General features: G+C 35.4%; 1 protein-coding gene and 2 long non-coding RNA genes across 9 annotated transcripts in view; 2 read left to right on the top strand and 1 right to left on the bottom strand.

Moving 5' to 3' along the window:
• Positions 1 to 9,035, top strand: part of Ten-m (teneurin transmembrane protein Ten-m) — a 978,623-nt gene extending 969,588 nt beyond the window's left edge. For all 6 annotated transcript variants that reach the window (XM_069840033.1, XM_069840032.1, XM_069840029.1 and 3 more), the window contains one exon: positions 688 to 9,035. In XM_069840033.1, coding sequence (XP_069696134.1) covers positions 688 to 1,598 — 911 coding nt within the window. In that variant the 3' untranslated portion in view covers positions 1,599 to 9,035. The remainder of the gene's footprint in view (positions 1 to 687) is intronic.
• LOC138709333 (uncharacterized) lies at positions 5,205 to 11,160 on the bottom strand. Of its 2 annotated transcripts, none has more exons than XR_011334911.1 (3): positions 11,106 to 11,160; positions 10,902 to 10,954; positions 5,205 to 5,342 (listed from the first exon to the last, which is right to left on the bottom strand). It is a non-coding gene; the product is annotated as an uncharacterized lncRNA (long non-coding RNA). The 2 variants fall into 2 exon arrangements; XR_011334910.1 differs by having other exon boundaries at positions 10,902 to 10,996; positions 11,106 to 11,150.
• Positions 11,161 to 11,411: 251 nt separating this feature from the next.
• LOC138708634 (uncharacterized) overlaps positions 11,412 to 16,805 on the top strand; it is a 22,502-nt gene continuing 17,108 nt past the window's right edge. The window contains exons 1-2 of the long non-coding RNA XR_011334741.1: positions 11,412 to 11,547; positions 12,392 to 12,511. This is a non-coding gene — a long non-coding RNA (uncharacterized lncRNA). The remainder of the gene's footprint in view (positions 11,548 to 12,391; positions 12,512 to 16,805) is intronic.

Genomic DNA, 16,805 nt, shown 5'->3' with positions numbered 1-16,805 from the left:
TCTTCCAATTTCACTTCCTTCTGACATTTCTTTTCTTCTCCTATCCTGACTTTGACTCATTTCATATAAAGATCACTGAACAGCCTTCTCTCTTTCCAATCCACACCTATTTTCTTTAGGATCCCCATTAGTTTATTTCAATTCACTCTGTCAAAAGCCTTTTCTAGGTCCACAAATACCACATACACTTCTTTATTCTTCTCTAGGTATCTTCCGTCGATTATTCATAGCAGTCCAGTTACATCTCTCGTACCTTTTTCCTTCCTGAATCCAAACTACTCTTCTTCCAACTGTTCTTCCATCTTAGAATATAAATGTCTACTCCGTATTCGCAAGAGAATCTTTGCCGAATGCGATATCAGGCTGATAGTCCTGAACTCATTACATTTCTTTGCATTATTTTTCTTCGGTATTGGAAATATATATCTTAATTCATGGACATTTTCTGCTTCCTATAAACTCACCAAAGTTTTGTTCCATATGTGGATATAATTTAATAAATAACTAGTTTGAAAGTTAAGTTTAGCTTCGAAATCTTAATAGTTTTAACAGCAGATATTTACTTTTTTGAAAAAATCGTAGTTGGAATTGTCCGACTTTGAAACTACACTCCCAAAACATTCTTGAACTATCAAAAGCACAACAAAGTATAATAAAGTAACCACAGTAAAAATGTTCTATTCACAGACTTACCCAGTTGGCTGAAGCTGTATGGCTACGATGTGAGTAGCATGCTGGGGTCATCATACACATCTCGTATGGTCTACCAGCCACATGCCGTGGTGACTTCGCCACAATTGTCACCTGACTTCGGTGTTATGTCGGGCCTGCAGTGCATTGTTGATAAAATGAACGAGAAATTCAGCGAGCTGGGTTTCGTGCCAAAACCACTACTCAAGATGGAACCAAAGACACGCAATCTCCTGCCACGTGTGGCATATCGGCGTGCTGTATTTGGCGAAGGCGTGTTGATTTCACGTGTGGCAGGCCGTGCCATGGTGAGCGTAGTGGACGGCGTGAATGGCGTGGTGCAAGACGTGGTGACGTCTGTGTTCAACAACTCATTCTTCCTGGACCTACATTTCAGCCTGCATGATCAGGATGTATTCTATTTCGTAAAAGACAATGCGCTGAAGCTACGTGACGACCAGGAGGAACTCAGGCGTCTGGGCGGCATGTTCAACATCTCAGCACATGAAGCGGTAGCAGAGCATGGAGGTTCTGGTGCTAAAGAGCTGCGCCTTCACAACCCTGATGCTGCCGTGTTCATCCGTTATGGTGCCGATCCAGAGCAGGAGCGCCATCGCATCCTGAAGCACGCGCACAAGCGTGCTGTGGAACGTGCCTGGGAGCTGGAGAAGCAGCTGGTAGCTGCAGGTTTCCGAGGACGCGGTGATTGGACTGAAGAGGAGAAAGAGGAGCTGCTGTTGCATGGCGATGTGGATGGCTACGAGGGTGTAGACATCCACAGCATCCATCGTTATCCCCAATTGGCGGACGACCCAGGCAACGTGGCCTTCCGACGGGACACCAAACGTAAGAGGAGAAAGAGCAATGGAGGGAGTCGCAGACTGAGGGCCCGCCGACATGACTCATGATTCCATGCTGCGGAGACACTCAAACTCAGGAGACCATCACGATCAAGTGGTCGTTACTAGTCCTTCTGTGTCCGTCACGAAGAGCCAAATATGTGTGCATGTGTGTGTGGGTGTGTTCAAGAACGAGAGCAATATCATGTATATTTTATAACTTTCAAGAATGTGTGCAATGTATATTTCCTATCTGCGAGATGGCAAACAAAGCATTTCATGTAGAACGTGTGGGTCTCAGACTGTTGATTCAGAACTGCTTCTGTGTAAGAGAGAGGATTGTATTTCATTGCTACGCCCAGTGCAGGGTATCATTTGGAGGCTCTTAGAGCAATGTATATAGACGCTTGCTGAGGAACGTGACGGAGGAGAAGTGACACTGGCTTTACCTTGCTACACTCGGTCCTTTCTGCATCGAACTTCTACAGTGACATTTTGAACTCGAAGTATGATATGATATATAGGCCTACAGTGTTTTTTTTATTATTATTACTATTATTATTACTAAGACTGGAACATTGTGTTTCTATCAAGTACAGTAAACACACCAGATAGTGAAAACTGGAATAATTGTGCATCTTGCAATATCTAGGAAAATCAAATATTTAATAATTCAGATAAAAACAGGGTAGTCACCAAACCAAACATAAATACCAGTAAATAAAATAGCAGAGTTGGTGAATGAACATTCTATGTAGGCCACTCAAAAAGTTTTGCCCCACCTCTTACTTAAATTGATATATGTGCAAAAAGCTTGAATGAAGCAAGAAGATGGACCATATAACAGTGAAATATGGGAATATTTACAGAAGACTACCACCTTCACTATCTCCTCCTCGTTCCTTTCCTCATTGAAGACATTTGCTGCTAATCTTTCGGAACTGCTCTGGCGTCACAATGTAATCTTAAGCTTCATCTTTACTGTGATGTCATTTCAATAAAAAAAATTGACATTTAATGCTGTTTTCACGAAATTGTCATCACTTGCATACTTCGTGCGAATTCTCCATGGCAACAAGACGGGCCATACGTTTTTTTCTTGCAGCTGTTAAATGGCAGAAGCAGAACAGTTAAACAATTTGGTTTGAAAATGTACGAGATTAGATTTCAAAAGTAGTCTTTCGAATGTAATATTTGGCAATAATTTTTTATTCAACATAACATTCTTGGGGTCAATCGAATTTTTTACTGTCTGTATTTCTGATGTAATGGATAAATTTCCTACCACAGAAGATTCACTTTAGAGGTTATTAACTGATACCCTTAATAATTAATTCAATTAAATCAAATAGGTGACACAAATACCTTTATTAAAATTCATGTCTTTGAGAAATTAGTAAATTCTTTTGGGCTGTCTATATAACTTCACCTTTGTGTGTATGTGTCACCTTTTCCACAAGTTTTGTGACCGATTGTGCTTAGCACACATACCATGGAGAATTGAGAATTGTAGGAAAGCTTCGGGATGAAACTGCTTCTGACATAGTGAGGAAGGAAAATCCAAGACCCATTGATGTGGTCCTTAAACTATATCAAAGTTCTTTACAAACGTCACTGTCTGCAGTCTCTCACATGGCCACTCTTCCATTTAGTAGTGAAATGTCTGTAAATTGTAATTCACTTTCGTGATCATAATTAAATGCATAGATATTTTTTGCTTACAGTACATGCTGGAAATGACTACTGCCTGTATGCATGCCTCGCATCTTCCCTCAAAGCCTACTTCATGTGAAATATTAAGAATTTCTCCCCATTCCTCATACTTTCTTTATGTTGATCTAGAAAAATAAAATATCTCATACACACTATTCCGATAAATATGAGCCATATGTATTCAAATCAGAAACAATCAAAAGTCACAAACCATAACTCACTATCTAATCACTAAAGACTTAATGAATTGTTGTCATTGAATGATTGGCTTTGTGTGCTGTGACGTTATCCTGCATAACTTCCTTCTATCAGTTGAACGACAAAGAGTCAGTATTGAGGGTATGGTACTCTTACGTATCTTTCCGAGTGTAATATCTATTAACAAATATGGGTCCAATAATCTCGTGAGATTTGATCACACACTATATTCAGATTTTTAAATGTGTGTGAATGGATTTGTTGCTGAAGACTATACCTCATTTCACAACATGATCACATGACTGCGCATTGATTGCATTTGTTTAGTTTTCCGAAAAGTATTTAACATCTGTTGATGTTGCAGCCTATAAGAGTGGAATGGTAATGGAGAGAGAAGTATCGCGCTTGTAAAGAACTTCATTACATTGTAATGTTGTTATCGTGCTGTTTAAAGAGGAACTTGGAGAGAGTCCCATTTTAAATTAAGCAGTTTAAGTAAATTATTGGGCCAAAGATTGAAAGAAAACATTGTGTTACATAAAGTGGTTTCGAGTGTGGTGTCAATACGACTTCGCATTACACATGAATAAACAGAGCTCTTTTGTCACTTGCAGTGTTTAAAATGATAAGGGGAGAGAAGATGAACTTGAAGCTCATGTTCCGGTAATTGTTTATTTCAACACGAAAATTTATTTTAAATCTGATTAATTGATTAAATATCTGAGCAATCAATAACGGTAGACAGAACACGTGGGGCATTACTTTGTGAGTGACGCTGGTATGATAACGTCATGTATTTCATACTCCCTGGTGTGAATGGACCCCCATTTTTTTTATAAACAAACCTGACGTGAGAATAGTGTGAAGTGTGGAAAGTGAGCACAACGTAACTCTTCAGTAGATTCGATCTGAGAGGACTCGCATAAGCTTTTTATAGTCTGAAGAACTATTACAGTATTGTACATACAACACAAACCGTTCCTCGTTGTGCTTACGGCTGCAACCCCAGCTCCGCAGTTTCTAGATGACTCATCTTCAGTGTCTGTGATTTTGCATTGCAATATAAATACAGTAGTGTGGATGCCATATGTTGTTAGGTCAGATTTTTTTACCTTGACTGCAGTTTTTATTGAATGGCGACTTTGATAGTTTGAGGTTAGTGTGTATGCTTGGGTGCCCACACGTAAGAGTGGAAGGTGTATAAAATAGGACTCAAAATAATTTCCGGGCTAACAAGTTACTGTGAGGCAGGATTTTTTTTTTATTTCCATTGATATGCTCACACGGCTTTTTATCTTTGGTGCTTTACATAATGTTAACAAGACCTGTTATTATTGTACTTGGAAACGTGATAATTTATGATTTCTGTGAAGTCTGTAATGTAATTCTGAGTACACTTAATTTTCTCACATAATACACTTCAGTCTAAAAGAATTTTTTTTTCTAATATTTTAAATTAATATTTTAACACTATAAGATACTGTTATCTCAGAAGTTTCGTTCCTCTGAATTAAAAGGAGTAAGTGCTACCAATGAATAGTTGTGATCGAACTTTTAAATGTAAGTTGGGAATCGGAAAGGGTGCAAAATGTTAATCATTCAGTGTATTATTTATGTGTATGCTCTCTTTTATTTTTTGAACAGAGTGGAATAAGATTGTGGCAAGTTTAGGCCTCATGAAGACAGATATTTTTTCAAAGGTTTTTACCTGACTAAAAAAAAGAAAGCAATACTTACTAACTTGTAGTTCTTGTTTATACAAATGTGCAATTCTAGTGACTCGAAGCAGAACAAACAGGGCGGCCTGTCGGAGGGTCCACGCATCTCTTTATCCACTGAAACTTGTTTCTTACTCATCAACAATTTCCTACCCTGTTGTCGTATTTATTTGGCCAGTGGCCCCTGTGAATAAATAGAAAATAACAATGTAGTATGTCGAGTTCGGATGGGACTCATCTGCGTAACTAATTGTACATATAGACTTAATTATTAATTAAAAACATATACACGTAATGCAATGTCTACAATATTGTACAATGATGTTATCATAGGACATATGTAAAAGGTTACACATTATATAAGACAGTGATAGATTCTTGACCAGTTGTTACATCTCTCCATTTGGATTTGTTACTCCAGTGTACGGCTTCTGTCTTCTGGAAATGCCATATTATTTTAGAATCCACGTAATGTATAGCAGTGATGTCCATCTTGACCAGCGAAGGAGAGGACTTCAGAATTTGTTTTCATCTCCAACTATGTCATTCCGAAACAAAATGAATTTATAAATAATATCATGTAATAAACGTACAGGAATTGACTCAGCAGGGGAGCTACTATAGGCTAGTATTACTCTAGCTCCTCACAAACATTCCAACTTGTTTCTGAACACTTATAACCCAATTCACTGATTTTAATTATTAAATTTGGCTAGCAGCTTCTTTTCCTTAACAATTACTTTACAACCTCACTTACTGCTGTGCATAAATCAATAATATTCGTGTTTTATTTGATAAATCTTTGTTAAATTTAATCAACTTACTGTATTTATTTCACGACTACATAATGCGCAAATTAAACATGAATTGTATGCCAATCAGTACCAGTGCTAATAGTCTATTTAATATTTGAATAATTTTCCATAACTACAGGTAATAATAATCTATTCCCGTAACAACTACAATGCTCTAAGGTACAAGAAGCAATGGCCACCTTGATTAAGTTCTGTCCAACTGTTTGCCCTTCCCCCAATTTAAAAATTGCAGCATAACTACTGTAATCGTGTATTAAAATATAGTATCAAAATAATATATTGTCGATTCAGTATTAGCATTCTTGATTTATAGTAAACAGGCCTTGTAAACGTCATTGTGTTCACAAAATTTCATATGTGGAACTAAGCAGAAGGAATGAAGGAAAGAATCTCTTATTTTACACGTCAGAAAAACGTTTATAATACCAGCCTCGTGATTTTCTAGGACTATAATTTTAAAAAGAAACAAATTTTTATCAGTAGATACCATACAGTTTTATGGCTCTACCTTTGCATTTCATAACACCAGAGTGTAAGATAGCCATCACACTAATCCTTACGGCTCTTCATAATTAGTACATTATGCAACGAGCCTATAATGATAATTAAGATGCGAGTTTAATTACCATTATAGGCAAGTTTCATACGACTTTTTATGCTCGACCATATTTCTAAATTGAAATTATTCATTAAGTATTCATGTTATTCTTATGTGACTGGGGAGCGAACTGACCTTGTGCAATCTCGTAAATTGTGAGATGTGCGCAGATGCGAAAGTATTGATTTTTTCCGGGCAACGAATGTCGACGACCTTGATATAATCTAGAGAGTAAGATAAACGTTAAACTTGATATAACCTTGAAATTGAATTCGACATTGAAAAACGAGATGACAAATTGAATTTATTTGAATATTATTTACAATTAACGCTAATTATTATAGTAACAGAACATAACCTTCTGCGACAGTATTGGATTTCCAGCCTGTGTGACGTTTTGCTAGTTGTCTTTCGATTGCATATCCGAGAATAATCGAAAACCTGAACTTTAATGAATAGGTGTACTTTAATGACATGCATTAAAGGACTGCTACCAAGTGTATAATTACTACATTTCGGCATGGTCGAGCATAAAAAAACATGCAGCATTTAGAAATTTTAAAGAGTGAGTCTTGAACTCTAAATATTGACTTTTATTTTCAACTACACTTGGCGCCTAAAAATATATTGTGAATTTAATCTTTCAAATCATCCAACTAATATTTGAAGGAGACTAGATTTTACCTCGGTATGTTATCATAATTCGTTTCGACAAAAGTAAGTCAGACTTTAAACTAAAACAAGAACTCTATACATTAAACATCTTATGTTAGAAATGTGCAATTATCATCTATAATTCTTCTATTCCTGAAAGTTCGTTTTCATCTGTCTTCTTTAAAATCTGCTTGAAGCTTTTTTCTTCCCTCAGAGAAACCCATAATTACGTACTTTAATAAATCTGCAACAATGGCCACTCTTTTTCAATTTTGAAATAACTGTGCACTGCTCTCTTCAAATCGTCTAGGCTATTCCAGACACTAGTTTCACACACTCAATTTTAGTCTGGGATTTAAAAGAATGTTCCTTTCCATTCAGCATCAATACTATCCTTTATTATTTTCAAGTATTCAAGGACACAATCGTAGCTTCCACAGCCCATGACAAGACTTTTTTTTTTGGAATAGTACCAGTAATTATTCGTACTTTCGTTTCTTTGCCCATGAATTTAATTACCATTATAAGTTTCCTCTTGCTTGATCATGAGTGAATCTTCATGAGCTTTAGTTTAAACTGAAGAGAAGCTATTGTTCCTTATAATTGTAAACTTGTTGTAACTAGGTAACTAAACTGCTGGTACCAGTAACTATCTAAAATCATTAACATTATGCTAACAATAACCTAAAAACTCCACACAAAATATAGACTGTTTTTTAATAAATACTTGAAAGATGCAAATTCAATATTAACAAACTTGTAGACGCATGTGGTTACTATCTAAATACGGTATCATTAACATTATGCTAACAATAACGTAAAAACTGTCCTGTACACAAAATGTAATGTATGGTAAAGCAAATAATAATGAAAGACTATTTTAGACATCTAATAAATACTTGAAAGCCACAAATTTAATATTGACAAACTTGTAAACGCATGTGGTCACTTCCTGATACTTGTTCAGTAAAGAAAAAGGAACTCTGTGTTTTCTTACAATAGGTAACGAGAGTGGAATAGGCACAGGTGCAAACTTTTACATCTCTCCCTATTTTCTCTTTCGCATAATAACGAATTTTGAGGACAGGAATAGAGCGACCACATTTCAGTGAAAATGTACTGCTTTCTTCTCTTTTAACAAAAGTGTTATATTTCTTTCTAACTTTATAATGTTACTGTATGAAGTCGAATTATTTTGATGTCATATCATAGTTCCCCAATTTATACTTGGAAATTTTAACTGAATGTAAAAAAAAAAAAAAAAAAACAAAACAAAACAAAAAAACATAATGTTACATAGTCGGGCAAAAATAGTTGCAGTTTTTAAGTTGTAGCAGAATCTTCGAATGATCAATGTGGGACATCAAAGAGTGAATGTCAAATTATAGGTCTAATAAATCCAAATTCTCAGGTAATAAGATGTTTTATACCTACTGAAATTAATTTGATCTGTAAATGTACTAGGTGAAAATGAGAATTTACTATTATGATTGGAATTCTTATTGTTACTATATAGATATGTCTGTTTGAGCATTCCAAATGTTTATTATTTTTAGTTGTCACTAAAATAACAGATTTAAATACTGGTATATGATAGTCACTCCGCGGTTTGTTTAGTAGCCTATATATTCTGGAGCTTTTAAATACGGTACCAGTAATTCATTTGGCAAGTTTGATATCACTGCATACAGTATAGTTCGGATTCCTGATTTGTTCCTTTCTGCTTTCCTTTCCCCCAAGTCCTTGAGAAATAAAGGAAAATCATAATAGACTTTATGCAGTAACTAATAAAACCGCTATTTCAGGTTAACTGATGTATGAATTGTGCACAACCATTTTCTCCTGCATTCCTTTCTGATCACAAAATTCATAATTCTTCCACAGCTACATGGAAGTTAAAAGTAGTGCTATTGTATACCTGTTGGGATGTATGGTTTCCTTTTACCTCGAGAAAATACATGTGAGCAAGAGAATTAAGCAAGTACAGATGTAAAGGATAATTTTTTGGAAGCGCATAACTTGCATAATCCATAACATACGAGACTGTTCCTTTGTTCCTTATATAATTTTCAAATAAACAAAATTAACCTAATACCCTGCTTACGTGGTGTAAAGGCTTGCCTGATTTTATGAGCACATCAACTAAGTACCCCCAACTTATCCATTGCTGGTAGGTCAAAGAAAGAATGATCATTTCGTTCAATATAAAAGCTCTCTCTCCCTCCCTCCCTCCCCCCTCTCTCTCTCATATGCATTAACTTCAGTGTCTTGCGGGATTGTTTAACTTAAGGGATATCCAGGAATGAAGACTATTATTATATTATTTTTCTCGATTCTTTCTTATTTATCCAGTCTCTTTTCTTTTTGTTTTTCTACTATTTTCATTACACTTGTTTAGGTATATTAACACTTATCATTGGAACCATTAGACCATGATATCGATAAAACTTCAACCTTACAATATTGAATAATTACAAGGGAAAAATTGTTCCGGGGCCGGGTATCGATCCCAGGAACTCTGGCTGAACGCACCAGCGATCTACCGACTAAGCTACCCAGGAACTCCATCCGACAACGTCTCAATTTTTCCCTTTATATCCACACACCTCGAGTGGGCTGACAAGATGCCAGGAACCCACATCGAGTGCACACAAACTGTGTGACTTGAAATTGTGGTTTTTTGTTAACATACCTACAGTAACATATATTATGCAAATCTAGCTTTCAGGTAAAGCTTTCTGTGAAGAAGACTTGAATAATTACAAGGGAAAAATTGTTCCAGGGCCGGGTATCGATCTTGGGACCTCTGGCTGAACACACCAGCGCTAAACAGAAACAGATGAGAGAAATAATTATGATGTAGTTAATTCATTGTTAGAGTGTCCTTTTACGAGGAGAAATGATATTGAAAGAAAGGAAGTTTTAAATAACGATAAAACCTACGAGATACCTACACCATCACTGACAATTTTTCTGACAGATAATCTTAAAACGCGAGTTTCCATTGCATCCTGGTATGGGCAACATAAATGGTTAAGTGGTACTGTGGTGCAAAATAAACTTCTGTTGGCCTTGTTTGTTGCTGTCAAAGGAAAAAAAGAAAAGAAAAAAAGAACAGTGTCTACTAAGAGCTTCAGCGATCTGAAAAATATTTCCAGGGAAATTTCAACATATACTTCTTCAGCTACGCATAATATGGGTTGCTTCATCACACTCAATCATTGAAACAAACTCACAGCATAACTTATTTGGTGAGTGACATTATTTTTCATTAATAATAATAATAATAATAATAATAATAATAATAATAATAATAATAATAATAATAATAATAAAGAATATCATGAATGGAGGTACTAGTTGTATCTGCTCTCACCGAGGATTTCGGTCACCAGCCGCTACTGGAAAAGAGCCAGCTGCGTATGAACCTATTTATTTGTCTATGGTTTTGATCCCCTGTTCTTCCGAAGTACATTTCAAGTATATTTCAAAATTTCATATTGACATTTCATTCACTACAGGCAGTGTCGCCAACACATACATTGTATCCCCGTCAGTTTAACACCAGAAAATCCGTCAGAATCCGTCAAAATTAAAAAAAAAAAAAAGAGTAAATAAGATCCACCCAATTTATCTATATATAAATAAAAAGCAATTTTTAACACAGCTTACTTACCAATCTTGATTCAAATAATAATTCTTCAACCTCTGACTTGATTACGAGGATATCTGAAACAGGGAATTCCTTAACATGGTACTGCACGGGCAGGGCTGTTCAAAGAAAAAGTAAAATGCTTAAAAAATAAACAATTAAAAACGACAGCAGCTAAAAGAGTCAAAAGGCGATGTAAATCGTAATTTCCGTCACAAACTCCGTTACCAGTCAAAGCTATCGTTTTCCCGTCCGATTTTGACAGAATTTCAGTCCTGTTGGCGACACTGATTATAGGCTTGTATATTACAGTGTCGCCAACAGGACGGGCCTATGTGAGGGCGGCAATGAACCTGCGGGTTCCTTAAAAAGCAAATTGTAAGTAAGTAAAAGTAAATAAGTAAGTATGTATGTATGTTGAGTGGATCTTATTTTTTTTCTTTTCAATTTTGACGGATTCTGACGGGTTTCCAGGTGTTAGACTGACGGGGGATACAATTTATGTGTTGGCAATTCTGTTGTAAAATTAGATGGGAGAACCGTTGATACATTATGTCAGTGTTTCCTGGATGTATACCGCCAATCCGATTTGAAACCAAATTTTAGTTTTTATTAGTAACTGTCTTCCAATTAACAACATTACGAGTGAAAGCAGCGCATAAGATATAAGGTGAGTACCGTACTAAAATGATATGTTATATATTTAATTTGTTTATTAATAGGCCTACTTGTACCTGCAAGGTGAAGGTTACTTATGTCCCAGCCACTATACAAACTTGCCTTGAAAATGCTTTGGATTTATAGTAGAAATTGATGTGATCATGTGAATGAAGAATACGGCCATATTTCGTTAATGTGATAGTGGGTTTCAGTGTCGCCAACATAGTAATAATACTACACACCAAATAAAACCTAACTTGTCATATAATACACACCTAATATAACCTAACTTGTCACATGATACTACACACCTGTGGCTGATAACGAAATTCTCAAAAGTAGGTATACCTTATTTTATTTCATGGAGTGCAGTTTCATAGAAAAGACTTTTCCGACAGACATTCTACTGTCCACTACTAATTGGTTGTCATAAATAAATGTCTTCCTTACTGTGACGGAAATATTGTCTTCTCCTGTCAGTAACCAATCACAACCTTCGTTCAGAAGAATTGACAGGCTCCCATCAAATCCACGTGGAGGCAGAGTTGTTGCATCTTTCCCGAATTCCAAGAATCCCGTCAGTTTCACTGCATAATTTCGAAGGTCACCAGGATTGTGGCAAATGTGCAATGTTGGGACAAGGGGACAGGATGGAATTGTCAGAGTTGTTTGTGTAGGAAGTCATAAATCTGTAAGTGGATTTCAAAGGAGCCACCGAACTGCACTCCTTGAAATAAAATAAGGTATAGTTTTCGGCTTGGTTTTTAAAATAACAAGGGTCTACAGTCCTTAGTTGATTGAAAACCACTTTTGTAGAGCTATCACCAATATTACACTGATGTAACTTGTTTCAGGTGAAAGACTGGCTAGCAGCCATGCAGGTCCAAATCTTGGACAGTCCATGTTCGACTACATTGAGAAACAGAATGCAAGGTCTCCACTCTTCTATGTGCGCCCCTGACACCAAACATTCTGTAAGTTCAAAGCCCAAAGCCTGATATAGATAAAAAAAGAAACCTAAATTCACTCACTGTTAAGCATTTGAACTTGGTGTTATTAAATTATCTATCTATCTATCTATCTATCTATCTATCTATCTATCTATCTATCTATCTATCTATCTATCTATCTATCTATCTATCTATCTATCTATCTATCTATCTATCTATCTATCTATCTATCTATCTATCTATCTATCTATCTATCTATCTATCCATCTATACATCTAATCTATCTATATATCCATCCATCTATGCATCTAATCTATCAATCTATCCGTCCATCTATCCGTCTAATCTATCAATCGATCAATGTTCTATTCTATCTGTCCATCTAATCTATCCATCTGTCTATCCATCTCTCCATCAATTTAATCTATCTATCCATCTAATCTATCTATCTATCTATCTATCTATCTATCTATCTATCTATCTATCTATCTATCTATCTATCTATCTATCTATCTATCTATCTATCTATCTATCTATCTATCTATCTATCTATCTATCTATCTATCTATCTATCTGTCCTAAATTATCTATCCATCCAAACTATCCATCTGTCCATCTATCTATCCATGTAATGTGTCTATCCATCTATGTATATAACGTATTCATCTAATCTATCTATCGATCTATACTTCTGATCTATCTATCCATCTGATAAATCTATCCATCAATCCATCTAATCGATCTATCTATCCATCTAAGCTATATCCATGTATCTCTATATATCTATCTCTTCTAATCTATCTATTCATCTAAACTATCTATATATGTAATGTATCCTTCCATCTATGCTTGTAATCTATCTATCCATTTTATCTATCTATCGATCTAAGCTTCTGATATATCTATCCATCTAGCTTTCCATCTAATCTATCTATCTATCTATCTATCTATCTATCTATCTATCTATCTATCTATCTATCTATCTATCTATCTATCTATCTATCTATCTATCTATCTATCTATCTATCTATCTATCTATCTATCTATCTATCCAAACTATCTATCTGTCCATCTATCTATCCATGTAATGTATCTATCCATTCATCTGTCCACATAATCTATCTATCCAACTAATCTATCTATCGATCTATTTGACCCAGGTGACCTCTATTTGACCTATTTCACCTCTAACCCATTTTGCTCTATTTGACCCATTTGACCTCTATTTGAACCATTTGACCTCTATTTAAACCGATTGAACTCTATTTGTCCTATTTGACATCTGTTTGACCTATTTCACATCTACTTGACCTATTTTACCTCTCTTTGTACTATTTCACCTCTATTTGACCTATTTCACCTCTGGCCCTTTTCATCTCTATTTGACCTATTTCATGTCTATTAGAACTATTTCACCTCTTAGACCTATTTCAAATCTATTTGACCTCTTTTTTACCCTATTTGACATATTTGAATTCTATTTGACCTATTTGACTTCTGTTCGTACTTTTCACCTCTATTTGAACTATTTCAGCTCTATTTGTCTTATTTTACCTCTATTTGACCTATTTCACCTCTATTTGACGTCTTTTTGACCTATTTGACCTCTATTTGACCTATTTCACCTCTATTTGACATCTGACCTATTTGAACTCTATTTTACCTATTTGACCCATTTGAACTCTATTTGAACTATTTGATCTGTTTGACCTGTATTTTACCTCTCTGTGAACTATTTCACCTCTATTTCGCCTCTGACCCTTTTCACCTCTGTTTGTCCTATTTGACATACTTCACCTCCATTTGACCTATTTGACGTCTATTTGACTTATTTTACCGCTATTTGATCCCTATTTGACCTCTATTTGACCTCTGTTTGACCTATCTTACCTCTATTTGACATACGTATTTCAACTGCCGTATTTGCTCGCGTAATTTGCGCACTCTTTAATTAACTTTGGCCACTGAAAAATTGGTGTGCGTAAAATATGCGGATTTTTCAAATAAGAGGTCCTGTTCTGAGTTTATCTCAATTAGTATATGTATAGGTAAGTATTTACGATAGGGCTAATTTTCTTTACCGGTAACTTGTCTCTACCAAGGACAAGCATGTTAAAGTAGCGGGACTTTGGGGTTTCTTTCTGAAGCAGGTGCTTTAGTTGCTGGTGAATGACCTACGATGGACTGTAGGGAAGGAAAATCCCTACTACAATGAAAAAAATATGTACGTAAAATGTGTGCGCAAAATACATGGAGCAAAAATAAAGTTCAAAATAATCCCTTAAAAATTAGGGTGCGCAAAATACGCGGGGGCGCAAATTACGCGAGCAAATACGGTATTTGTACTTTTTGACCTCTACTTGACCTCTATTTGACCTATTTCACTTCTGTATGACCTATTTCACCTCTATTTGTCCATTTCACCTCTATTTGACCTATTTCACTTCTATTTGAGCTATTTCACCTCTATTTGACGTATATTTGTCCTAGTTCACCGCTATATGACGTATTTCACGTTAATTTGACCTATTTCCCTCTATTTGAAGTATTTCACCCCTATATGACGTATTTCACGTCCATTTAAACTATTTGACCTTTAATTGGCATATTTGACCTCAATTTGACCTATTTCACCTCTATTTGCCCTTTTCATCCCTATTTGACCTATTTCACCTCTATTTGACCTATTTCCACCTCTGACCCTTTTCACCTTTATTTGACCTATTTCCACCTCTGACCCTTTTCACCTTTATTTGACCTATTTAATCTCTATTTGACCTATATCACCTCTATTGACCTATCTCAAGTCTATTTGACCTATTTCATCTCTGTTTGATCTATTTGACATATTTGAACTCTATTTGACTTATTTGACTTCTGTTTGTACTTTTCACCTCTATTTGACCTATTTCACCTCTTTGACTTATTTGACGTTAATTCACCTCAAGTTCACATATTTCACCTATATTTGACGTATTTCTCCTCTATTTTACCAATTTCACGTCTATTTGACCTCTGAAATATTTCACCTTTTTTGACCTCTATTTGAACCATTTCACGTCTATTTGACCTATATTTGAACTATTTCACCTCTATTTGACCTATTTCACCTCTGTTTGACCTAGTTCACCTCTATTTCAACTATTTCACCTCTATTTGACCTCTATTGGACATATTTGACCTATTTGATCTCTTTTAACTCTATTTCACCTATTTGACCTCAATTTGACCTATGTGAATTGTATTTTACCTATTTGGCTTCTATTTGATCTATTTGAACTCTATTTGAACTATTTAATCTCTATTGGACCTATTTCGCCTCTATTTGACCTATTTCACCTCTATTTGTCCATTTCACCTCTATTTGACCTATTTCACTTCTATTTGAGCTATTTCACCTCTACATGACGTCTATTTGTCCTAGTTCACCGCTTTTTGACGTATTTCACGTTAATTTGACCTATTTCCCTCTATTTGAAGTATTTCACCCCTATATGACGTATTTCACGTCCATTTAACTATTTGACCTTTGATTGACCTATTTTACCTCAATTTGACCTATTTCACCTCTATTTGCCCTTTTTCATCCCTATTTGACCTATTTCACCTCTATTTGACCTATTTACACCTCTGACACTTTTCACCTTTATTTGACCTATTTCCACCTCTGACCCTTTTTACCTTTATTCGACCTATTTAATCTTTATTTGACCTAACCTCTATTAGACCTATCTCAAGTCTATTTGACCTATTTCATCTCTGTTTGACCTATTTGACATATTTGAACTCTATTTGACTTCTTTGACTTCTGTTTGTACTTTTCACCTCTATTTGACCTATTTCACCTCTTTGACCTATTTGACGTTAATTCACCTCAAGTTCACATATTTCACCTATATTTGACGTATTTCACCTCTATTTGACCAAATTGACGTCTATTTGACCTCTGTTTGAAATATTTGACCTTTTTTGACCTCTATTTGACCCATTTGACATCTATTGACCCATTTCACCTCTATTTGACCTATTTCACCTCTATCTGACATATATTTGAACTATTTCACCTCTATTTGACCTATTTCACCCCTATTTGACCTAGTTCATCTCTATTTGAACTATTTCACCTATATTTGACCTCTATTGGACATATTTGACATATTTGAACTCTATTTGACCTCTTTCAACTCTATTTCACCTATTTGACATCAATTTGACCTATGTGAATTGTATTTTATTATTTGGCTTCTATTTGATCTATTTGACCTCTATTTGACCTATTTAATCTCTATTGGACCTACTTCGCCTCTATTTGACCTAT

This window comes from Periplaneta americana, chromosome 11 (genome assembly GCF_040183065.1).
Source record: "Periplaneta americana isolate PAMFEO1 chromosome 11, P.americana_PAMFEO1_priV1, whole genome shotgun sequence".
NCBI lineage: Eukaryota > Metazoa > Arthropoda > Insecta > Blattodea > Blattidae > Periplaneta > Periplaneta americana.
The sequence above is the reverse complement of the archived record's forward strand: the minus strand, read 5'-3'. Positions and strand labels throughout refer to the sequence as shown.